The sequence below is a fragment of the Cupressus sempervirens genome, chromosome 9 (assembly GCF_028749045.1).
Source record: "Cupressus sempervirens isolate cs-2001-9-10 chromosome 9, ASM2874904v1, whole genome shotgun sequence".
In the NCBI taxonomy this organism is placed as follows: domain Eukaryota; kingdom Viridiplantae; phylum Streptophyta; class Pinopsida; order Cupressales; family Cupressaceae; genus Cupressus; species Cupressus sempervirens.
Window position 1 is genome coordinate 362,903,332 of NC_143126.1, and position 23,970 is coordinate 362,927,301.

The 23,970-nt window shown below is 36.1% G+C and overlaps 1 protein-coding gene across 1 annotated transcript in view; it reads left to right on the plus strand.

Annotated features, from left to right (window-relative positions):
- Positions 1 to 22,117, plus strand: part of DPL1 (dihydrosphingosine phosphate lyase) — a 239,884-nt gene extending 217,767 nt beyond the window's left edge. The window contains exons 9-15 of the mRNA XM_089800114.1: positions 5,849 to 5,975; positions 7,178 to 7,193; positions 20,563 to 20,670; positions 20,809 to 20,863; positions 21,016 to 21,162; positions 21,316 to 21,394; positions 21,557 to 22,117. Coding sequence (XP_089656240.1) covers positions 5,849 to 5,975; positions 7,178 to 7,193; positions 20,563 to 20,670; positions 20,809 to 20,863; positions 21,016 to 21,162; positions 21,316 to 21,394; positions 21,557 to 21,679 — 655 coding nt within the window. The 3' untranslated portion in view covers positions 21,680 to 22,117. The remainder of the gene's footprint in view (positions 1 to 5,848; positions 5,976 to 7,177; positions 7,194 to 20,562; positions 20,671 to 20,808; positions 20,864 to 21,015; positions 21,163 to 21,315; positions 21,395 to 21,556) is intronic.
- The last annotated feature ends 1,853 nt before the right edge of the window (positions 22,118 to 23,970 follow it).

Consider the following 23,970-nt stretch of genomic DNA (forward strand, 5'->3'; position numbering starts at 1 on the left):
CCACACATTTGAGTATGGTATTTTCTTTTAGATAAGGTGGCTGAGTAGGAAAAATGATGGACAAATGTTATCATCTAAGAGGTTTCTTGAAGAGAGCATATATGGAACCATTTCTCTCACCATTGATTCTTCCTTCCACTATTGATTGCTGGTGATGGATGTGAGGCTATGACATGGATGATTGAGAGAGCAGAGATTCTCAGAAAGTATATCTTTGATGAGGAGATTACATTGGCTACACATATATATTTTGGGTTATTGTTTATGCTCTCCATGATGGAGGTTAACTAATATTATGCATTTAGTGCTTGGTAAATGACTATGCAGTTTGTATGGCTGTGGCTTTCAAGGCAGTTTGTTGAAGATTGATTGACAAGTCCACAGTATGAGAGATATTTGTATATCTTCCAGAGATGATCATCTGTCACTACACTAAGCTGGTTCATAAAACATAGTCTGAAAACAATTTAATGCTCAAGGTGTCTTAGTAGCTTGTGCTAGATGGCTTCATCTCTTTGATTATTATCCTAGGAATTGGGAGACCTTCCATCTAGAGGTGATGCTAGTTGATGTATACTAACTTTAGGTTGGACATATGCATGTGGAGGAAACTTGGACCAAGTAAATTCCATTTTCTTCGAAGGCATTCAAGTTGTTATTTGGGGCGTATATCAGATTGGATATAAATCTCCCTTATGGGGACTACATGAAGATTGAGCCCATGTGTCTATTCATGGATTTTATGGAATTACATGTGTTGGTTATCAAAATTGCTGGTTAGAAACCTATGAGCCTTGCCTGTTCAATGTTGGGTATCTAACTGATTGTGGCCAACTTGACGGGATAAATCCTTTGTGCTTTTGGTTCCGCTGGACCAAGGCCTGTTTACCCAAATCCAAAACTCAGATGCAAGATGTATTATAGCAGATTATAACATAAAAACAAACTCCTCAACTGGCAAGTGTCAAAGAAACTATCTGGATTGTGATTAATAACTATTTATCTTCAAACTTTGATTATTTTTATTAAATTTGTGTGTTGCTGAAAGAAAAAAGTTAAAATGAATTACTAAAACTGATAAGATCAAATTCTTAAAGGAGAGAACATAAAGTATTGCCAGCCTATGGATTGAAAATTAAATGATCAATGCCGAATCTTAATTGGGTAATAGAGTCAAAAAATATATATCAGATACAACTTTATGACGCTGATCGTATTATACTTGTAAATATTTCAGTTATAACAATGCTTCAAATTGTTACACCTATCCACTTATTCAAATCAATCTATAATATTTTAACCATTTAATGGACAAAATAGATACAAATAAAGAAAAGAATAATATTTGCAATATTTGTATTTATCAAATTTGAATAGGGGTGAATAACTTGATCTACTTATCATAATAATGAATTATCAACAAATAAATAATACAATGATCATAAAAGACAGATTGTATAAATTTTAACTCTAGAACAAATAAAGACTTACTGATTTTATTGTTGATAAAAAATTGTATTGATGACACTCACAGGCTGATGCTCCAATCAACACAACTTATTCTCACACAATGTTAAAAACATATGCCCAACAATTTGATATCCACTAGCTTTGATCAAGCTTTTATCTCTATCTTTGAAGAAAACTCAAAATGTATGCCTGATAATAGATAGCTGCTGTCTTTTTTTAATACTTGTAAAAGTAATGAATAATAATGTCTCTGTTCACCCTTGCTTTACACATATTTATAAACATGCAAAAGGTGTCAATTTGTTTTCTCAAACAATGCACCTCTTCACAAAAGTTAACTGTTGTTTAATTTTTGATATGATGTAAGCTATAACTGGCGGTTGCATATTCCCGTGGCTTATAATATTAAACACAGTATTTATCCCGTGGGTGCTCTCTCTATGTGGTTCCATCTATTTAACAATAATTCACAAGCCATACTCCGCGATATTCAACCACATCATCTGTGTGGATCCCTTACATCACATATCTGCCAAAACTTGATTTCCCTTCTCATAGACATGCCTGCAACAAATCAAATGCATCTACTCCACAATCTGGCAGGGCTAGGATTATGTCACAACACTCTGAAATCTTCCTCACACACGCGCCTTGTTCCACAGTGATGCTTCAGCCGCATGCAATTGAGCATATTGAGATTTTCATATGCGCATATCTCTTCTTCTCCGCACCCGTATATCTCCAGAGTTCCTCAACTTTAACGTTTTCATCATATGCATGCGACGTGAGACTTATCATTCCATCCGTTGCATATATTCTGCCCTTTAGAATGCGCTTGCAAACTTCCACGCTCCAAACCTGCGACAAACATTAGACATCATAATATATAAAGAAAGTGTTTGGTTATTTAAAAACATCCGGTCAAAGAACCCCTTCATATGCCTAGATCGATCACGCTCTACGTTCATATGCAAAGAGAGTAATGAAACGGTAAGCAGCATTTCCCTGTAATATCGGGCTTTTCACATAGTTCACTATGTTTTACGAACATATTCAGTTCTAGAACTCCAGCTGGTGCCAATTTCCTCTTTCCGCATGAACATGATATGGATTCCATGCGATCTAAAAACCTTGTCCATCTGTGATTCATTATTGATGTTTTGTGTCCATCTTTATCTGAAGTCTCTAACTTTTTAATCAATTGTTACTAATAGAGCTAATAGAGACTTGTATATTTGTAGCCACTTCCCTGTATATGATCGCTTCGTATGATCACAATTAAAGTCACTGCTTTACTTAGATTGTTAATATCTCCAATCTGCCATAAATTATCTGCATATACAGGTTATCATATATCATTTTAAATGCTGCTGTATAGTGTTGGGCATAACAATGGAGTTAACACATGGGATCACAGTGGTATGATTTTGCTGCTCCCCTTCAGAAATCGATGTTCCTGAATCTGCTAACTTGAATCTGTTCCTGAATGGACTGTTGCTCACAATATAAGTTTCTATTGCTATAGGAATAGTAGAATATGAGTTTATGAGAACGTCCTTTCCTCTGCAACCATGAATTTACTAATAATTCTGAAACATATGTTCTCCATTGATCTAAGAGTAGTGTTGTGCACATGTTCATTATTTTAAACAAGATCTGATCTTCACTGTTTTATTGCTTCAACAGGATATGAAAATGACCCATTCCATCATAATCTCACAAATGAAAACATAAAATTTTCAGGCTCCATCAACATGATTATGGTTGACCATGAAGGTTACTACATTTACCCATCTCTTTGAATTTTAAAGGAATAGGTATCTCAAAAGAAAATGATGTCACCCAATAATATGTTATTTCTAGTTTCTAGAAGAGAGGAGCCATGTTAGGGCGTATGATCCATTCATGGATAGGTGGTGGTATAGGCCTTAATTGTCATTTGGATGAGATAGACAACGTTGTTGACCTTAACAATTGAAATACTTGACATCAAGTTTGATATGAAGAAATTATTACAACTGTGTAGATGAAAGACACGTTGTGAAGAAATTGCTTTGAAAAATAAAGATACAAGAGGAAGAAATAAGGGCATGACATGTTCATAGGATAAATAAAACACCCTTAAGGTCCAGACTCTAGTGATGGAGACAAAGCACAACATGCCTCAATCATCATTCGGAGTAAAAATAAGGCATTTTCCCCCTCAATACATGACATTCAGAATGTTTACAACTAAGAAGTATTATATACGTTCCCCACCAATTTGAGTATGCTATTTTGTTTTAGATAAGGTGGCTGAGTAGAAATAATGATGGACAAATGTGTAGTCTAAGAGGTTTCTTGAAGAGAGCATATATGGAACCATTTCTCTCACCATTGATTCTTCCTTCCATTATTGACTGCTGGCCATGGATGTGAGGCTATGCCATGGATGATTGGGAGAGCAGAGATTCGCAGAAGGTATATCTTTGATGAGGAGATTACATTGTATTGGATGGCTACACTTATATCTTTTGGGTCATTGTTTATGCTCTTCATGATGGAGGTTAATTAATATCATGCATTTGGTTCTTGGTAAATGACTATGCACTTTGTAGGGCTGTGGCTTTCAAGGGGATGTGTTGAAGATTGATTGACAGCTCCACAATATGAGAGATATCTGTATATCTTCCAGAGATGATCATCTGTCGCTACACTAAGGTGCTTCATAAAACATAGTCCTAAAACAATTTAATGCTCAAGGTGTCTCAGTAGCTTGTGCTAGTTGGTTTCATCTCTTTGATTATTATCCTTGGAATTGGGAGACCTTCCATCTAGAGGAGATGTTGGTTGATGTATACTAAGTTTAGGTTGGACATATGGACGTGGAGGAAACTTGGACCAAGTAAATTCCATTTTCTTTGAAGGTATTCAAGTAGTCATTTGTGGCGTATATCAGACTGGATATAAATCTCCCTTATAGGGGCTTCATGAAGATTGAGCCCATGTGTTTATTCATGAATTTTATGGAATTACATGATTATGATTGACCATGAAGGTTACTACATTTACCCATCTCTTTTAGTTTTAAAACAATAGGTATCTCGAAAGAAAGTGATGTCACCCAATAGTAAGTTATTTCTAGTTATAGTCTACGTTTATTGTATACATTATAATTTATAATATAGTAATCCAATGGATTTCTTTGTCTGATTCACATGTGTCATTTTCTACATTGGACATAGCAAATATTCATTATTATCTACAGAATATTGCCCATAACTTAAAAAATTAGTGATCCAATGTTGAAAAATCAGCTATGAAGTATCATCTACTCATGTTAAATCTTGATGAAACCATAGCTAAAAATTTGAAAAATCCTCTGAAACATTTGTTTGGTTGGGTAAATTTTTTAATATTATATTATTCTTTAAATTGTCATATTTTTCACATACTGCACCCAAATTTTATGAAATTCTTTGTGAGCACTTTAAAAGATTTTTACGAAGTAATTGCCAAGTAAGAGTTGTGTAACAAAGGTTTTTAGAAAACAAGGATTTTGAAGGACAGATTAAAAAAGTGTAATTAATAACCAAATGCCAACAATTTATTGTCATTTTATGATCTGGTACAATTTCCTTGGCTAGAAGCACAAATCTAATGCACACTAGAGGGAAAAATTGCACCCTTGGTCCACTATCACTACTAATTGGGCGTAATAGGTATAGGGTAATGGCAAAAATTAGTTTGTGTTGTATTCTCTCTCAATGATTTAATAATATGAATAGATTAAATTAGACACAGAAAGCAGTCCATCAACCACACTATAACCATAACTTGAGGTGGCTTTACAGTTCTAATGGTTCTTTCAGTCTTAGGCGCTGCAGGAATTTCAATGCACTATAGATTTGAACAAGTGGTAATATTCTTGTCTTTAGATTATTTATTAAATAGAAAAGGAATGGCTAATAAATAGGAAACTTATTTCTAAGTACATGCCAAATGGTCTGGAACCACCCAAGTGTCCAAAAGTCTTCAATAGAAAAAATGTGCATTATTGAATAGTTTTGTTGATATCTGGTGACATTAATTTGTTCAATCTCAAAATTGTTTTCATTTCAGGAAAACATTAATTGTATTAGGTTGTATAAATCTTGTGAGTGTATACCATTGAAAAATTCATTTTCATTGCATAGAATTGCTTCTGCTATTCCCTACCGTAGACAGAATTAAGTTTACTGCTATGCAACACTTGTAGGTTGATTCATCTGGGAAAAGACATTTCTCATATCATGCTTCTAAACAGAAGCCATGCCTCATCATACATTGTCCATTTTATGTTTCTAACTCATAAAACTGTACATGTGTATTACTTAATATGAAATTGGTTATAATGTAGGTATCCTATTCCACCTTTTGATTTCACTGTTCAAGGAGTCACTTCTATATCAGTGGATGTTCATAAGTATGGCCTAGGGCCAAAGGGTACAAGTGTAGTCCTGTATCGGAATCGAGAGATCAGAAAGGTTTGCTTTATATATAACACTCTCGTATATCTCTTAGAACTGCTGAATATGTATTTTTTTCCCAAGCCTGCTAATAATAGTGGTGCGATAGTTAATATATGGATAATCTAAACCCTTCATTTCACCTTTACAAATCTGCTATATTTACAATTGATCCATTACCTAAACAAAAGAGAATCTGTTTTCATATTTATCTCTTGTTTTAAAAAAATAGCCAAACTGGTTCAGACAATTCAGTAAAATCCTGATAGTCTTGTAGTGGAGCATACTATTTACATGCAGGGCTTATTTTCCCGTGCTCATGGTAAGAAATACAACTTTCTTCTTTTGATTTCTTTTGTATCAAAATGTTATCTAAATCTTCTTCCACTATTCTTCCATACTCATAGACTTTCATATTTAAGAATTTGATTACTTTTTAATGTGCATTGATACAATTGTAAAAGGTCAATTACATAAATTTTTAGGCCAGAATATGCTAATAGTTATGCCTAAAGGTTTTATAATGGGTAATGTAGCATGCTGTACATCTAATAATTTTTTTTCAATTGTCCATTAAGGTACTAGTCCCTATTACATTGTGGATTCTAATCTGTTTCTTATAACATTGCAAGATGTGAGTTTATATTGCTCTTGATACTTGAACCCCGAAACTTGCACGTGAAGAAGAATTGAGCTTTACATATTTCTCGACATTTTCATCTTTTTCGACAATTCTTGAAAACTTAAGACTTTCATTCTGTGGTTTCACTTACTGTCATATAATTTGGGTTGTGATTCTTCTGACGATAATTATTTTATTTCTACACTGACAGTTCAATCTATTTTCTCATAACAGTATTGAGGAGTTTATTCTGATAACAAAGATCATCTACATGAGTGGGTCTACGTACTCAAATCAGTTGTACTCAAATCAGTTGTATCATAAATGTGCTTTTTAAACTAAATTGTTATTAAAATCAATGCATTTGGAATTTGTGGACAATTCTAAATTTGTAGTGGTATCTCATGGGTATTAGGAGGGGCATAGAGGTGTTCATATATGTACTTAATTAACTAAACCAATAGTTGTGACACAAACGTAAGATACACATTCATATCAAGCTCTGAAAATACTTTTTAACATTTTCTAATGTCTTTTCATTTTTTACCTGGTTGGAGATGCTATAAACTCATTGGATTCAACCATTGCAATTTGGCAGCACCAATTTGTGGCTGGTAAGTGACTGTTGTCTAACTAGATCAAATTTCTATTTAATTTATTTAGGATGAAGACAAATATTGAAAAGTAGGATGAAGAGAAATTTATAGAATAGAATTGTAAATAAAATTGTTTTAACAGTTCTGATATATTTCTAAATCAATCTGTGGCCATATGGACTGCATATGCATTTTGGTTGCTTCATTAACTAAACATTCATAAATGTTGATATTAGATTGTACTTATTTTGTGTCATTTTCAATAAGTCTCCTGGGTTTCTCTCTTGGTTCAATGTGCATGTATTGTTCAAAGGTTTTTAAAGGAGTAACTTGTGTTGAACTGTATAAATGCAGTAATTTATCTAGCCATGAGAGAGGAGGGAGAGACAGCATGTAATATCAGGATTGGAATGTAATCAGATTTTTCTTGCAAAGGTTTAGGGCTGGCATATATTCGTAATATTTAAAGACCAAATATAAATTCTACAAGATCCACTTGATTTCAATTGTACATGTATATTTGAATGTCAGTAGAATGTACTCAAGGTGCTTAACTTGCATTGGAAAAAATTGGTTTCATATGCTAAATATCAAGCTAAAACATGTGTGCACAACAATTGTTCTCTTTAGCACATGCATACATAAAAAACCACACATGGATGTGCAACTGCATACACACGCAAGTGTTTTTTCTTGACACGTAGTTTTGCATAGGCTTTTGCATTGCTTGTGCACTACTCATAGAACTACATGTATCTAGAGATTTGCACATATACAAAAAATATGCACGTGTTTTATTTTATCTATGTCCTGAGATCCTAGACAAAGCAAGATAAATCAAGCATTCAGTGAAGTATTCAAGTACTTTCTAAAAGTAGACAACAAGTTCATGTTTGATGAGAATCACATGCATGCGTGTGCACACACATGCACTCATGGATGTGCATACACATGCAAGTGTACATCATATATATATATGTTTGCAAGTGTGCATACATATGTTTGCATGGATTTCTGTGTTTGGTCACACAATTAACATTGAAAAGATCATATTCATCCAAATATTTGTGCATAGAATAGGAAATATCTGTAACATTTTTGGCATTTTTCTATGTCCCAAGATCCTCATGATTGCAAGATAAAGAAATAGTCAATGAATTTGTATCCAGATACTTTCTATTTGTACACCACAAGATACTGCATTACCCTATTTTTCTATATTCAAGTTATAAGTTATTGTGGAATATTTAGTGGATGAGGGAACTCTATAGCATAGTTGAAACTGAAAAGTACACCATCAAAAAGTATATCTCAAAGCCTTTCAAATAACATGATATTGTAATAACTTGATTTCAATTGTACATATATTTGAATGTCAGTAGAATGTACTCAAGGTGCTTAACTTGCATTGGAAAACATTGGTTTCATATGCTAAATATCAAGCCAAAACATGTGTGCACAACAATTGTGCTCTTTAGCACATGCACACATAAAAAACCACACACGGATGTGCAACTGCATATACATGCAAGTGTTTTATCTTGACACATAGTTTTGCATAGGCTTTTGCATTGCTTGTGCACTACTCATAGACAGAACTACAGGTATCTAGAGATTTGCACATATATAAAAAATATGCATTTGTTTTATTTTATCTGTGTCTTGAGATCCTTGACAAAGCAAGATAAATCAAGCATTCAGTGAAGTATTCAAGTACTTTCTAAAGGTACACAACAAGTTCATGTTTGATGAGAATAGCATGCATGCGTGTGCACACACGTGCACTCATGGATGTGCATACACATGCAAGTGTGCATCATATGTATATATAAATATATCTATAACACGTGTTTGCTAGTGTGCATACATACGTTTGCATGGATTTTTGTGTTCGGTCACACAATTAACATTGACAAGATCATATTCATCCAAATATTTGTGCATAGAATAGGAAATATCTGTAACGTATTTGGCATTTTGCTATGTCCCAAGATCCTTGTGATTGCAAGATAAAGAAATAGTCAATGAATTTGTATCCAAATACTTTCTATTTGTACACCACAAGATATTGCATTACCCTATTTTTGTATATTCAAATTATAAGTTATTGTGGAATATTTAGAGGATGAGGGAACTCTATAGCATAGTTGAAACTAAAAAGTACACCATCAAAAACTATATCTCAAAGCCATCCAAATAACATGATATTTTAATAATCCCAATGGGTTATAACTAGGATACAGATTTGTCTCAAAAGGCAGAGGCTTTCGCATTGGATGTAGATGGATGCGGGATGCTTCTGGAAGCCTTGCGGATGCTGGCCGAAAGCTAGCCACAGGGTCCCAGATGCATTTGGAAGCCAGTAGACGCATTCGGGAGCTTGTGGCTGGCTTCTAGCCAGCATTTGTAGGGCTTCCGGCCGCATCTAGGAGCATCCGCGGGCCCAAAAATCTAAAAAGTGAAAAGAAAAACATTTAAAAACACTTAAGTTGCCTAATGAACATGTGTTGTAATTTTTTTTTTAGGTTTTTTTTGCTATGAAACCCTAAAACAACCCTAAAGGTGAATATTGAAGCATTCACAACTCATTTTGGAACTTTGTTTGCACCTACAACCACTCCTTGTTTGGTCTTTAGTTTTCATTGTCACCGTGAAGCCAAGTTCAACATTTTCGAAGAGGATCAATTAAAGAGGGAGAGATAGCTTTCTCAAAGGAGTTTAAATCATTCAAGGTAAGTGATCAATCCCATTCTTGAGTATTTTGATGATTTTTTTCGAGTTTTTGATGATTTTTTTAAAGTTCTTGAAAAATTTTTTCAAATTTTTTTTTTTTGAAAGATATGTAGAAGCAACTTTGGGTATCTATTTTAGTAGTTTTTTCTCTCTTCTTTCCATTTGTATGCATAATGTTCATAGTTGTTAGGACCTAATTAAAATTTATTTATTTTCTTATAGAATAGATTGCAAAAAACTAGGAAAGAATGGATACTGGTGGTAGTGCTAGTCAAAGTTCAGTGGGGGGCCAAGGAGGGGAAGGGATTGATAATTTCAAAATTGGTATAGGTTCACCTTTGTGGAGACATACAACACAGATATCATAGGTTTCAGGAGGTGGCTCATACTATTGGAAGTGCAATTATTGTTAAAGTAACAAAGGAAAACTTTTCAATAGCTCATATTCCCAAGTGAAGCTTCATTTTATGGCCCTGCTGGCAAAAGGATTTGGAATGTGCGAAGCCAAAAATGGTTCTGAGATGACTAGTGTAGAAATACTTTCATTTGTAAGAGAACAAGGTGCTGCTGATGCATTGATCAATAGATCAGAAAAAAAGCTACTATCAAGGTCCTTCCTCAAAGAGCAAGCTGCATGCACCTATTGAACCAATTGCATCCTCCCAACACCCATTCTTGGAAGTACTTGTGCCAGGAGAGGATGAGGAAGAAGTGGGTGTTTCAACTCGAAAAAGAGGCCCATTGCACACCACATTTAAATTTGAGGCAAGAGACTGCGCTAATGAAGCTTGCACGTTGCCTCTATGCGAATGGGCTTCCTTTCAACTTGGTGAGATTGCCATATTGGAAGGAAATGGTGGCAGCAATCAAAGAATCACTAGCTGACTACACAAGCCAGGGGTATGAAAAGGTGCGTACGACCATTCTAAAGGGGGTGGGGGGTCAACTATTTAGAGTTCTTTGGAGCATTAATGAACACCCAGTTTCAACTATCTATTAATGAACCGAGCGGAACCCCTACTATTCTATGGCCCCTACTATTTAATGGGTAGGGAGCATATTGCAACAAGAGAAGACACATATAGAGGACCTTCAACCAATCAAAAAATCTTGAAAAACTTCGGGTCTAACTATTGTGTCAAAGGGTTGGAAGGATACAAGAAATCGGCCACTGATTAATGTGATTGCAGTTTCCCCCAAAGGGGCAATGTTTTTGAAGGCTATTAATTGTGAAGGGCAAGTGAAGTATTCTGAATTCATTTATAGAATTCTCATCGAGGCCATCGAGATGGTGGGTAGTGAGAATGTGGTACAGGTGGTCATAGACAATGCCAAAAATTGCAGGGGTGCGGGTGCCTTAGTGTAGAGTTGTTATGAGCATATTTTTTTGACCCCATGCACTGTTCACTCCCTTAACTTGATCATGCAGAGGATTGGCACTGAAGTAGAGTGGGTGAAGAAAATATACGAAGAGGGGTAGGACATATAGATGTTTGTGACCAACCACCACATGTCACAATCCATTTTTAGAACATACTCCAAATTGGAGTTGCTGAAGATAAATTGATAATTAAAAATTAAAAATTATAATTATATTGTCAATTGACATATTGTTAACTTGCTTAGGTTGCTAAGACCCATTTTGCATCTCATATAATTGTTATGAGACGACTCCTCAAGGTAAAAGCTGCATTAAGCCAAATGGTCATTGGTAATCAATGGGGCGTATGGAAGATCTCAAATTTAGAAAGACCACAAAGGATCAGGGATTTGATCTTGAATGAGAATTGGTGGGCTTGTGTGGCATATTTATTGGATTTCATCGAGCCCATCATGACTATGCTCCGTTTTGCTGATACAGATACACCTTGCTTGGGGAATGTGTATGATGGCATGGACACCATGGTTGAGAAGGTAAAACATTCCATACAAGCACATGAGTGACCCCACACAATGTAGAGCCTTATGCAAAAAAGTGCAAGCAATTATCCACCATCGCTGGAATAAGATGACTACCCCATTGCACCTCGCATATGCCTTATCTCCTAGGTACTATAGTGAGGAGGTAGTTGATATGCAAGGTAGAGTTGCACCATTTGCAGATGAGGTTTTTGTTGAGGGGTCCCACAAAGCTCTTACAGGATTCTTCCCACTAGAAGAAATGCATGAAAAAGTAAGGGAAGAATTTGGGTTGTTTTCTTTAGGGTTAAGGCATTCTCCATTTGCACAAAGGATAAAAATAGAATGGGAGCTATCACATGGTGATACATGTATGGTCAACCTTTCAAGCATCTTCAACCTGTTGCAATCAAGGTCCTATTACAAGTTTTTTATTTTGTTTTGAACTTTTATGTTTACACTTGCATTCTAGAATTTGGTGTTTCACACATTCTTTAAAATTAATTTTCTTTTCATTTGTATGTTTTGTGACAACTATCTAGGTTAGTTTTTTTGCTATTGAAAGGAATTGGAGTACATACTCCTTTATCCATTCAGTGAAGCGCAACCGGTTGGGCTCCAAGAAAGCTGAGGACTTGGTCTTTGTCCACACCAACTTGCATCTTTTGTCACGTAAGAGTGATCATTACAAGGAAGGGGCAACAAAGCTTTGGGATGTGGTCGTTGCGTGTGCAGATTTGGATGCAACACTTCATGATCTTATTACAATCGGAGATGGTGATGATGATAGCATGGCACCTGTTGCATCTAGCATATGTGAAAACTTGTTTGACTCAAATGATCTTTCAGCAGTTGGAGATGATGATGAGAATGTGAATTTTCTTGCGAATCCCTATGATTCAGAGTCAGACTCTGATTGATTGAATCTTCAATCATTAACTATGTTTTTATTTTTTTGGAATCTTGAACATGTCCTATTTGAACTTATTGTCTAAGACTAAACGCTAATGTTGGACAAGCACATATTGATATATCATATGAATTTTGAAATATCTTGAATTTTGATAAAGGGTTAAGTATCATAGATTCATAGTCATACTATCAAATTATTTTTTTTTGTATATTTCTCACATTTCTTTGCACACACACACACACACACACACATATACGTTTCCTCTTGCATCTACATCCAAAAAAAAAATCCTCGCATGTTGTATCCACTTCGGAATCCGCATCCAAATTGGTAACTTAGGGTTATAACTTCAATTTTGGATGTTTGACATTTTGTCAAATAGCTTACATGCAAGCTCTAATACCACTATAACTACCCCTACAATCTATCCAACCTTCAACTTGCAAATGTTTGGTTTTCATTTGCAATTTTAAAATTAAAAAAAAAAACCTTTTGCTAGGTAAGATATAATAACATTGCAAATATAAAATATTCAGAAAATGAAATAGAGCTGCAATGATTCTTATTGACCATAATATATAAATATTTACAATGCTTTTCATTACCATTTGTTTACCTATAGGGTAAACGGTTTATTAATGCATGCAGACAATAGACAAGAACAAGTATTCCTTTTATTATTTGCATGTATACAGAAGCTACTACAATTATCGATATGATTGATGCCAAATGTTTGCTTTTTGTTCAAGTACATATATCTATCTGAAGGGGTGACTCAACCGTCACACAACCTTTCGGTTCTAATCTACCCGTCGGCTATACAATGTTTACTGACAGTATCATTCCCCCAAAAAGAAAAGTCACCTCTGGACAACAATTACAAAATATCCAAGACAGATTAACAAAATAGAATGCATTAATTGACTAACTATAACAAGATAGATCTGTTTCCTTCACATCACATTCACATTCCTCCCGTGTCTGCACCAAACTAGTCTACAAAAACGCGTTGCATCTGTAGCCTTTGCTAACACAATACTATCTCCTTAGCCAAGCTGACCTTGATAGCCACCCTTGTCACCTTCTCTGCTTCCAACTCTTGGGTACACTGAGCCAAGTGTCGCTACACTACTTTCAACTGGATGATTAGCTCCTCCCAAGCTCTCTATGCATCTACTAAGATAGTCTCACGTCCAACACCTACTTCGAGTGCCTCAAAGCGTAACACCCCTCTCAAAAGCTTGCACCAATGCTCTCTCCACCTCTAGCAAACAGACACTCCATGCCTGCAACAACTCCAAGTCTCATCAATTGGTCACATGTCCTACGATTGATAACTGAACTAATTGGGGGTCTAGGGGGCAACGCCCCTAGTGGGGTCGAGGGCCAGCGCCCCTACCGCCAAGACCAAATTAGCACTCTCAAACTCACACAAAAGTCCATGGAACACCACTTTTGTGATTTTCTTCCAATCCCACACTCTTTCTGCCAACCGCTTATGTTTTCTTCATTAGCTGTTTATGTCTATCCCCCTGGTACCATACATTTTCTATTCTCAATTGTTTTGATTTGTTTTCATTTTTTTTTAACCTCCTACCACCGTTCTTCTGTATCATACAGTGGTCATGTTTCAAGTGTTTCCTTTTCTGTGTGAGTCGTACGGTCATTTCTTTTGTACTCCTTAAACTTGTACATCCGTACGACACCTCTGCATGTGTTCTCCTTTGTCCGTACGGTTGTACGACCTAATCTTCTTCCCACTTCCTGCTTGAAAATTGTCGTACAATGAATATTGACTTGTAATGCTTGGCAAAATGTCTTTTCTACTAGCTTGCCGTATGGTTGGTCTTTCCCTGCTACCGTAGGATCCTCCAGAGTGTTGTACGATCCTTTACCAACAGTCGTATGACCCTTTAAAATGTCTCTTTGTGTTTCTGTACAGGTCGTACATTAGTGCTCCCTGTTGACATTTAAGTGCCTTCTTCCTTCTCTTCTGTATGGGCCGTACACCGTACAATGCTTCGCTCTCTTCTTTTGTATGGCCATATGACTATTGCTTTGCCTGTATGATTCTTCTTCCCTCGAGCCGTACGGTCAAGCCTGAACTTTACTTCTCTCCGCTAGCTGTATAGTGAATTGTTCCTTCCCTACTAACCGCACGGTTTCAATTCTTTGGCTTCTTCTCTGCCTTTTTGCTCGCCGTACAGGATGGAGTTTCCTTCAACTACTCTTCGTATCCCCTTTTATTCTCCGCCACATGTGGTCATATGGTATTTGCTTTCCTTGTTTATGTCCTCCGTACGGCTGTATGACTGTCATTTTCTTTCATTAGACATTCGTATGGTTCCCTTTGCTATGTGGTCAAACGATGCTTTCCTCTATTTCTCATTGCCATATGGTTTTTCAACTGAACGTAATCAAAGCTCCCGCATGTCACTCATACGGATTGTACGATGTCTCTCTCACTTTCTATTTTGTAGTTTTTCATAGACCGTATGATATGACCATTGCTATAGGGCTCTTCTATCCGTACGGCCGTACGATATGATCTTTAGTCTTCGCAGTTCGTATAATGGTTTCTCTTTTAACATTTTATTCCTCGAAAGGTCATACACTTCTGAGATGAATCTTTTGACTACTATGCTCCTGTTTATAACTTATTATGCCTATCGACTTAAAAATAAATAGATTTATTTTACATTTAATTTACATATATACATTAATATTCCTTATTTACTCTTTGTTGTTCATTCATGGAGGTGTGTTATTTCTTTCATGGTAGACTTTCAGCTTTGACCCATTCATTGCATTGGCTCCTTCCCGTCAAGTGTCCATAATTTTATTGCTCTGTTATCACCCACTTCGCAGATTTTATATGGCTCGACCCACTTTATTTTAAATCTACCTAGTCTGATCTCGTTGCGCCTCTTATACTTCAAAACTAATTGTCTCGATTGGAATCTGTTCAACTTCAAGTGCTTGTCATGTCATGCCTTATGTCTGTTTTGTGTAATCTACGTGGCCCGTTGTGCCTGCAATCATCGCTCATCAAGTTTATTTAAATTATACAATCTCTCCTTGAGACTATCCATATCGCCCAGTTTGTTCTCGAAACTGAGTACCATGAATTTTGTCCACTACCACTCTTTCCTGCCAATAACTGTATTCTTGATTCTAGAACCTTCACTTCATAAGAGTGCAATTTTTATTAAGCCCTTCCTCTTTGTTTCCTGTGTAGACCGTACGATTTGTTTTCCTTGCCAGCAGCACCTTTCTTATATATTTGTGGTGTGGTGTAACCTTTCCTTTCTACGTAGTTTGTTCACCGTACAGTGGAATCTTTTTTTTGCTGGGTTCGTATGGTATGTTCTTCCCTTCAGCTTCAGGCGTAATAGCCTTTCCTTCTTCCACTTCTCTGTATTCCTTAGGACATTCATTTTCCTCTCCTTTGTTCGTTGACCCTTAACATATTACAACTCGGAAAGATCTCGTAATCCTCCATCTGCCAGTGAAATATACCGTTTACCAAATCTAGATTGTCGTCCTTCAATCCACCTAACTACAGGACTCCTTCCTCATTCGGTTTCATTTGCTTCTTACCTTCGTTCTCTCCTAAATCGGACAATCCAGCTTCTCTCACCATTTGTGTGTGTAAATCAATAATAGATCTCCGTCCTTTGCTCTCCATTGATAGTGTATTTTTCTTCCAGTCATGTTTAACTTTTGCTTGTACGAGCCATCCCCGACTAAGAATGGCATCATATCCCCTTCTTTTTAGCGGGATGACTACAAATTCGAGTAGGAATGACTGTGTTCCAATAGTTAATGGTTGTGCCATCAAGATCCGTAGAGGCTTAATGCCATGTTGGTCTACAGTTAGCAATTGGAACGTGGGTGGCCACAAGGTCGGTTGTCCCAACTTCTTCCAAGTATCTTTTGGTAGGACATTTACCCATGAACCTCTGTCCACAATTGTGTCCGAGAGGATCATTCCTAATATACCCATTTCTATGACCGCTAGATGCCTTCTTGATGTGAGGGCTAGCAGCATTGGGTCTACTGCACTTGTTCTGCTTCCCTTCTCCTTCCTAGGTTCTTCTGGTAGTTTAGTAGTCAGAGCCATGTTTGTGAGTGTCGATTGTAGTTGGGGCATTATGAGGATTAGATCATTTTATTTTATTGGCACTTCAGTTTGTAATATCCGCCTTATGATGTTCTGTTCTGCCTAGTTCCTCGTTGAGGTACTTGCAGTGTGTCTTCTCTGTTTGTGATTCCTCTGTTTGCATCCCCTTCTCAATTTCTGTCCGTGCTTCTTCCTGTCTCTTATTTTCTTCCGTCGGGTTTGGGTACAGCTTTGTCTGTTTACGTGTAATTGCTAAGACTTCCTCTTCATCCATTCCCAATTTGATGTTGATCAAATTCACTCCTGATTTCAATTTCAGGCATTTGGCATCTTCATGGTCTCCAAGATCACACCATCTGCATAACAACTTTGGTGTGTTTGTTGTTGTACAGTTTCGCGCAAAGTGGCCCCACAAGTTGCATGCTCGACATTGAAACATCAGTCAGCTGTTCGCATCAAACTGAATCTGACTGTGGCCCTCATTATTATTGTTATTATTGTTGTTGTTTTTGTTGTTTTGTCCCCTGCTGTTGTTTCTATACCGACCCGAGGTGGCACCGTCATTGTTTGTGTTTCCGTTCCCTCCTGATGTGGATGCTTCCTGTGTCAGGAGCACTTGTTGATGCCCTCTTGTTTTCATATTGAACAGGCATTTCTTTGTGGAATGTCCCGCAATTTGGCAGATATTACAGAATTGATTCTTCAGACAGGATCCCTTAGTGTGACCTTTTGTCTTGCATTGTGTGCACCATAGGTCGTTTTCTTTGGTCTGGCTATTCCCTTTTTGCATATTCTTAAACTCTTTCATCATCCTCATCATATCCTTTTGGAGGGCTCAGACCTTCTTACTGCCCTTTTCATCACTATTGCTATCCTCAGAAGAGGATTCATTTGAGTTAGATGATTTGCTTTTCTTCTTTTTTCTTTGTTATCTATTCACTCTTTAAGTCCATTGCTCGATTTTATGCTTCAGTGTACGACGATGGTGGTACAATCTTCATTTTCCTTTTTAACTCCGGGCGTAGTCCTTCTATGAACCATCTCTTTTTCAGCCTATCTGCTGGCTTACTTTCCATTTTATTTACTAATTATTTTAGTTTTCTAGCATATACACGGACTATTTCATTTCTTCCTTGTTTTGTGCTATAGATTTTTGCTACTATCTCGTTGTTGTCTTGTAGCAGTTGAAACTCTGTAATAAATTCCTTCTTTATGTTTTCCCATGTGGTTAGCTTTGTCGGATCGATATGAAAACCAATTGATTGCTACACCTCATAAGGTGGCTGGAAATTGCTTTGCCCATTTGTCCTAGTTGTTTTCTCCATTTGCTATCCAAATCGTTTCGCAAGTTTTGTAGTGTCTAATTGGGTCAGCCGTGCCATCCCTGTCGAACTTTGGTAACATTTCCTTTGGACCGGCCATTGGTACCCTTTCTTTCTTTTGTTGTGCATTGTTGTTAGTACTTGTGTTGTTTTGTACTCCCGTACTGCTCTAAACACCTGCATTACAGGCACCTATGTTCTCGAGTGGCATGAAGGCTTCCTCAAGGACTTGGTTGTTTCGACCAAACTGTGTTTGCTCGTTAGGTGTATCAGGGACGAAGAGTTCACCCCACGCTCATGTTCCTTCGACACTCTGAGTTGTGCTAGTCCTTTCCCTTCCATCTGGATTCCCCCTTGGCATACACCAGCTTGTCAATGCTTCCTTTGTTCCTTCGATCACCCTTTTCCTTTCTCGGGCTTCTTCTATCAACCTCTCCCTTGATTGACTTGGTGACTGCACTCCGTTCGTCAGTGCTCCCATGGTACCGTGGTCACCTCCTCTAACACCACTGCCATACCCTTCGGCGATTTGTTGGAGTCTGTGCCTCCGATTGCTTTGCTGTGTGCAGTTTAATATTTCCCGTGCCACACGTATGCTGTCATCTTCTAGATTCTTATTTCTATCTTTATTCAGTGTGTTCAACGTTCATAGCAACCAGTCCTTATAGGAAATGATGCCAAATGTTTACTGTACAGGGTAAACGGTTTATTAATGCATGCAAACAATAGACAAGAACATGTAACACAAAAGTATTCCTTTTATTATTCGCATGTATACAAAAGATACTACAATATTCGATATGATTGATGCCAATTGTTTTCTTTTTGTTCAAGTACATATATTTGTCCGAAGGGGTGACTCAACCGTCATGCAACCTTTCGGTTCTAATCCACCCATCGGCTATATGATGTTTACTAACAACACCATTCATGTTTGGAGGTCCTAGAGCTTTTATTATAAAATCTGGAAATGTATGGCAGCAATGTATAAACCTGTAGATAACAGCTGGTAATAAATATTCAATTCTGGTAATAATTGCAATGGCTGCCATTATCTATTATGTAAATACTCTTCAAAAAAATGCACATAAACCCTTGTATCTTTCAATTTGCCATCAATATTCACAAAACCCTTGAAAAAACTTCACAAATCTGCTCATAAATGCCTGAAACCTGATTAAGTTAAAAATTTATGTGTTTTGACATTTTTAATTTATTTTTATGTGTTTATTGGCATGCGAGGATTTGTGTAGATTTAAAATGTTTTGGGTTTCTGAAATGATTGGAGGTCGCTTCTTCAAGTGAAAGTAAGCTGAAGTTTTGTGATTTCTAAGAAATATATGATAGTTTGTTATTAATACTGCATTTCGGAGTTGTAATTAGTTTGAGTTTTATCCTAGTTTGATTTCCAGTGGTTGTCATGTGGTTGGGGTTAGTTTATGATTGTTGTTGAGCAGTAGGGGTAATCATACTTGTTGGGGAGTTACGGTTTGATGTTTGTACTTTGTAGTAATTTATGTAGATTTTAGCTTTGTTGTACATGTACCGGCAACAATAAGTTGTCAGCTTGCAGAGTGACTACCTTCTCATTCGATTTGATGTCCACTTTTTTGTGCTTGAGTTCTGGAGTAACTTTTTAGTTTATGTATATTTAGCAGTATGTTGGGCATACTTTGCAAAATTTCAGTGTCCTATCAATTCTGTCAGACCTATTATTATTCAGTGTTTATCAGTCACAGAGGGTAGTTCACAACCTTGTATTTAAGATTGAGATGAAATTATACAACCCACATCGGTTGTGTTTCCTGTTGTGGTATGTTTCTTTCGTTTTGGTTGATGTCTCTATTATCTATGTCCATAACTCATCTACTACTCCATTGTTAGGAGTCATTAACCATTGTAAAACCCCATGGTCTTGGTCAACCAGAATTCCCTGTATAGGTTATATTTTAGAAAACTAATAAGACACTGGAAGCATTCATGTAGACAAGGAGACATTGATTAAAATTTTAACTGCATTTAGAGATATTCCTTGAGAATAATGCTAGAATAAACCTTTTCAAGTAATTTAGGATATTCTGTGGGAAGTATGACTTCAAGGAAATGAATAATAAGTAGAATTTAAAGTATATATAGTATATACAAAATAAATATGTTTGGGAATACATTTTTATTTAATTCATGCATTTAAAAAGAAAATGACTAAATATCCCTTCTATTTATAAAGCATTAGATAGCATTTGTTGTAACATATTTTAGTTTTGTTTCTAATTTTACATAAAAGAGGATAGAAATAAACTAGGGGTCATAAACGATAGTTGAGGAATTCTCTCTTTTTCCTTATTTCCCAGCTTGCAGCATCTGTTTTAATTTGTTGTTTGTTTTTCGTATTTGCAGTAACAGAGTGGTCAGGAGGACTTTACGTTTCCCCATCTATTGCTGGAAGCAGGCCTGGTGGTTTGGTTGCTGGTGCCTGGGCAGCCATGATGTCTGTTGGTGAGGAAGGTAATATGTAGCACATTTTTGTATCTTTGATAGGCTCCCTTCGCTCATCACATCACTGCAGAATTAGATATTTTTATTAAAAGTATTCCTGAATGTCCTATTTTACATTTCATAGTGTAACCTTCAATCCATGTATAGGATATTTGGAGGCTACAAAGAAAATTATGGAAGTTTCGAAAAGCATTCAACAAGGGTAAGACTAAATCTGCTGCAGAAACTTGGTTAGTTTGTGTTTTTGTTTCTTTTAGGGACTACATGCTTCAGACTTGAGCTTAAAAGGATTTACACAAATTTAACATCATTATGCACTGAGAGCTAGATTGCAGCTAACATTTAGATATGCAGAATAAAACAAATTCCAGAATTATTTGTTTTGGGAAGACCAGACATGACTGTTATTGCATTTGGATCGGATGAGGTTGATATTTTTAAAGTGAATGATGTTATGTCTTTGCGTGGGTGGCACTTGAATGCCCTGCAAAGACCAAACAGGTTAGTAATGGTAATAATTAAAGATCACTAACCTGCAAGAAAATGATATTATTATTTATAGTCTCAATAGTTTGAGATAATTCATGTGTGAAACCAGCTTTGTGAGATGTAGAATCTCATCAGTTCAATTTGATGCATATGTTGGTTTTGCAGCATACACATTTGTCTTACTCTTCAACATACTGTAATAGCAGAAGATTTCTTGAAAGATCTTAAAGAATGTGTTGCTGCTGTAAGAATTCAACATCTACCCACTTATGGCATAGGTCAATTGCACACATAGCACCCAATGAGTGTTATACTACTAATGATTGTTAAAGCTTGTATTTTTCCATTCTATAGTTCTCATCAGGCAACGTGAGTGGTTAAAAACGTTGTGATGAATTTGACACAGGTGCAAGAAAATCCGAAGGCATTTGAAGATGGCTTGGCACCAATATATGGAGCTGCTGCAAAGATGCCAGACAGAGGGACAGTACAGGATTTGCTGATTGCCTATATGGACAGCACCTGCTAGTTACTTTCTCAAAAGATTTCAGGAATTTCGACTTTCTTGGTGATATTACTTGCCAAGATGTACATTTCTGATTTATTATTATACATAGACGAATTTGGAGGTTTTCTTCATATTATTTGTTTGGCGATCAAACTTATCGTACATGGGATAGAAAATTATGCTTTCCTGTAACTTGAAAAGGGAACTTATGCTTTAGTGTTGTATTTAAATTAAATATCAAGTTTGATCTTCCTGATTTCTTATTGCTATAGCCTATTTATGGTCAACCAATTTCGATACTGATACAGAAGATGCTGGCTCTTTTGGAGACTTTCAGATGACGATATCCAATATATTCTTTTTTGTTTATTATCCTTTTAAGGTGGCCAATTGAATTGCCTTATATTTGTTACTACATCTTGACAATTTAATGGAAATGTCAGTTTATTGTGTGTGGTATGTCTCCGATAATGTTATATTTTCTTGGATTGCCTAATATTAATGGTATAAAAAATTCTTTTGTTGTTTTGAAAGCAATTTGTGTGATTCACTTTCACTCAAATACGAGTTTACAGAAATCTCTTTTTAAATGCATTTGAGGTGAACCCAAGATCTGCACCTGGTGGAGGGAAGACATTGTTAACCCATGTAACATATTGCAGGAGAGTATCAGTAATACCCTAGAAATTAAATATTATGAGTAAATCGGTGCAAGAAACATAAGGTTAGCTCTAGGAATTTCTTGTTATGCAGATAGCTTCCATACATTAACATATTAAGGTTCAAGAGAAATAGACTTTGCCTGTCCATTTTGGGCTGGAACACTAATTTAAACCTACAAAAACATGACAATGATTAAAGAAGATTACGTTCTCAATCTTAATCGCTAGTTCCCATAAAAAGCCAAGACAATACATGGATAACTCAGATATAAACCCAAACTCAAGGAAACTGTATTTGCATCGGCTCCAAATTACCTAAATTTGTGAAGTAATGGTTTGAAAGTACACAACCAAGATCTTGTTCTATGATCTGATTGAAAGTCCATACAATAGTCACGGTGTTTGTAATGTGAAAGAAGTGATACGATTCATGGGCAATGTAAGATAGGAGATACATTTTGTTAATAAAAGAAACAACACAAGCAAAGTGACAACACATAATTGTGGTGGTATATGGAAATATAATAAATAGAATCACTAGAAGAATCAAATGCAACAAAGTAAGTGGAGGAAAATCTTTGTATATATACACATTCTTAAAATATAGGAGAGTATGTTGACAACATATGTTAGACAAAGCCATTTATACAATTGACAATTCAATCGATCCAACAAGATTGGTTTTGTTCAAATTGAAGGGGCATTAGAAAGTGGGTTTAGTGGGTTGAACCTTCTTGAATGGGATGCTCTCTTGCCATTCCTCTAATGCTAGCTATTAAAAGCTTAAGTAAGTTCGTTAGCTTCACAAACATTACATCAACATAGAGCTTTATGAAGATGTAAGCTCTTTGGTCACTAGTATTTGTGCATACATATACGTCCATTCCTTTATGCATATATCATGATCATAAGAAATAAATTCATACATTGATTGTGCCACCTTTCTTGCTTTTGAGGTAAGTGCTCTAAAAGTCAAAGCAATACTAGTCCATCTTAAATACTCAACAAATAAATGGTTGACATCTTGACTATGACACATGAATGAAACTCAGTGTTTTGTCCTCATATGCAACATAATGAGCAACTTCAAAGGCACTTTATTTTTCATCAAAATATATGATTTCCCTTGTGGAGAACCAAGCTCTTCAACTATAGAACCCATGTCACATCTTATGCCATCTTCATTGCTTATGTCCTTACCTCATTGAAGGACTCTACCAACCTTTTCCTTCTTGGAAGACAAAGTAATAAGAATGTTAAGGAAAACAGTAATCTAAAATCAGACTTCTACTTTTACACATCTATGTCTTGTGAACACCAATAAAAGCCTAGTAAATGTGTACCATAGTCTTCAAAGGAAATGATAGTAACTCTAGGTGTACATTAAATATGCCTCAATATCCCCTTGGTTGTATCTAAATGATTTCCTTTCAACCACATTAACTTGAACACAAGATTGATTGCAATGAAAATATATGGTCAATTAGGAGCCCAATATGGACTCCCCAAGTGTTTATAGGGAGAGGTATAAAATTGTAGTTTAGAACACTAAGCTATGACTTTGTTTGCATGTTCACGTTAGACATATTCAAGAAGTCAAAGGTATGATTAAGATTTATCTTTCAATGATTTAACCAAAAGACCAAGCAA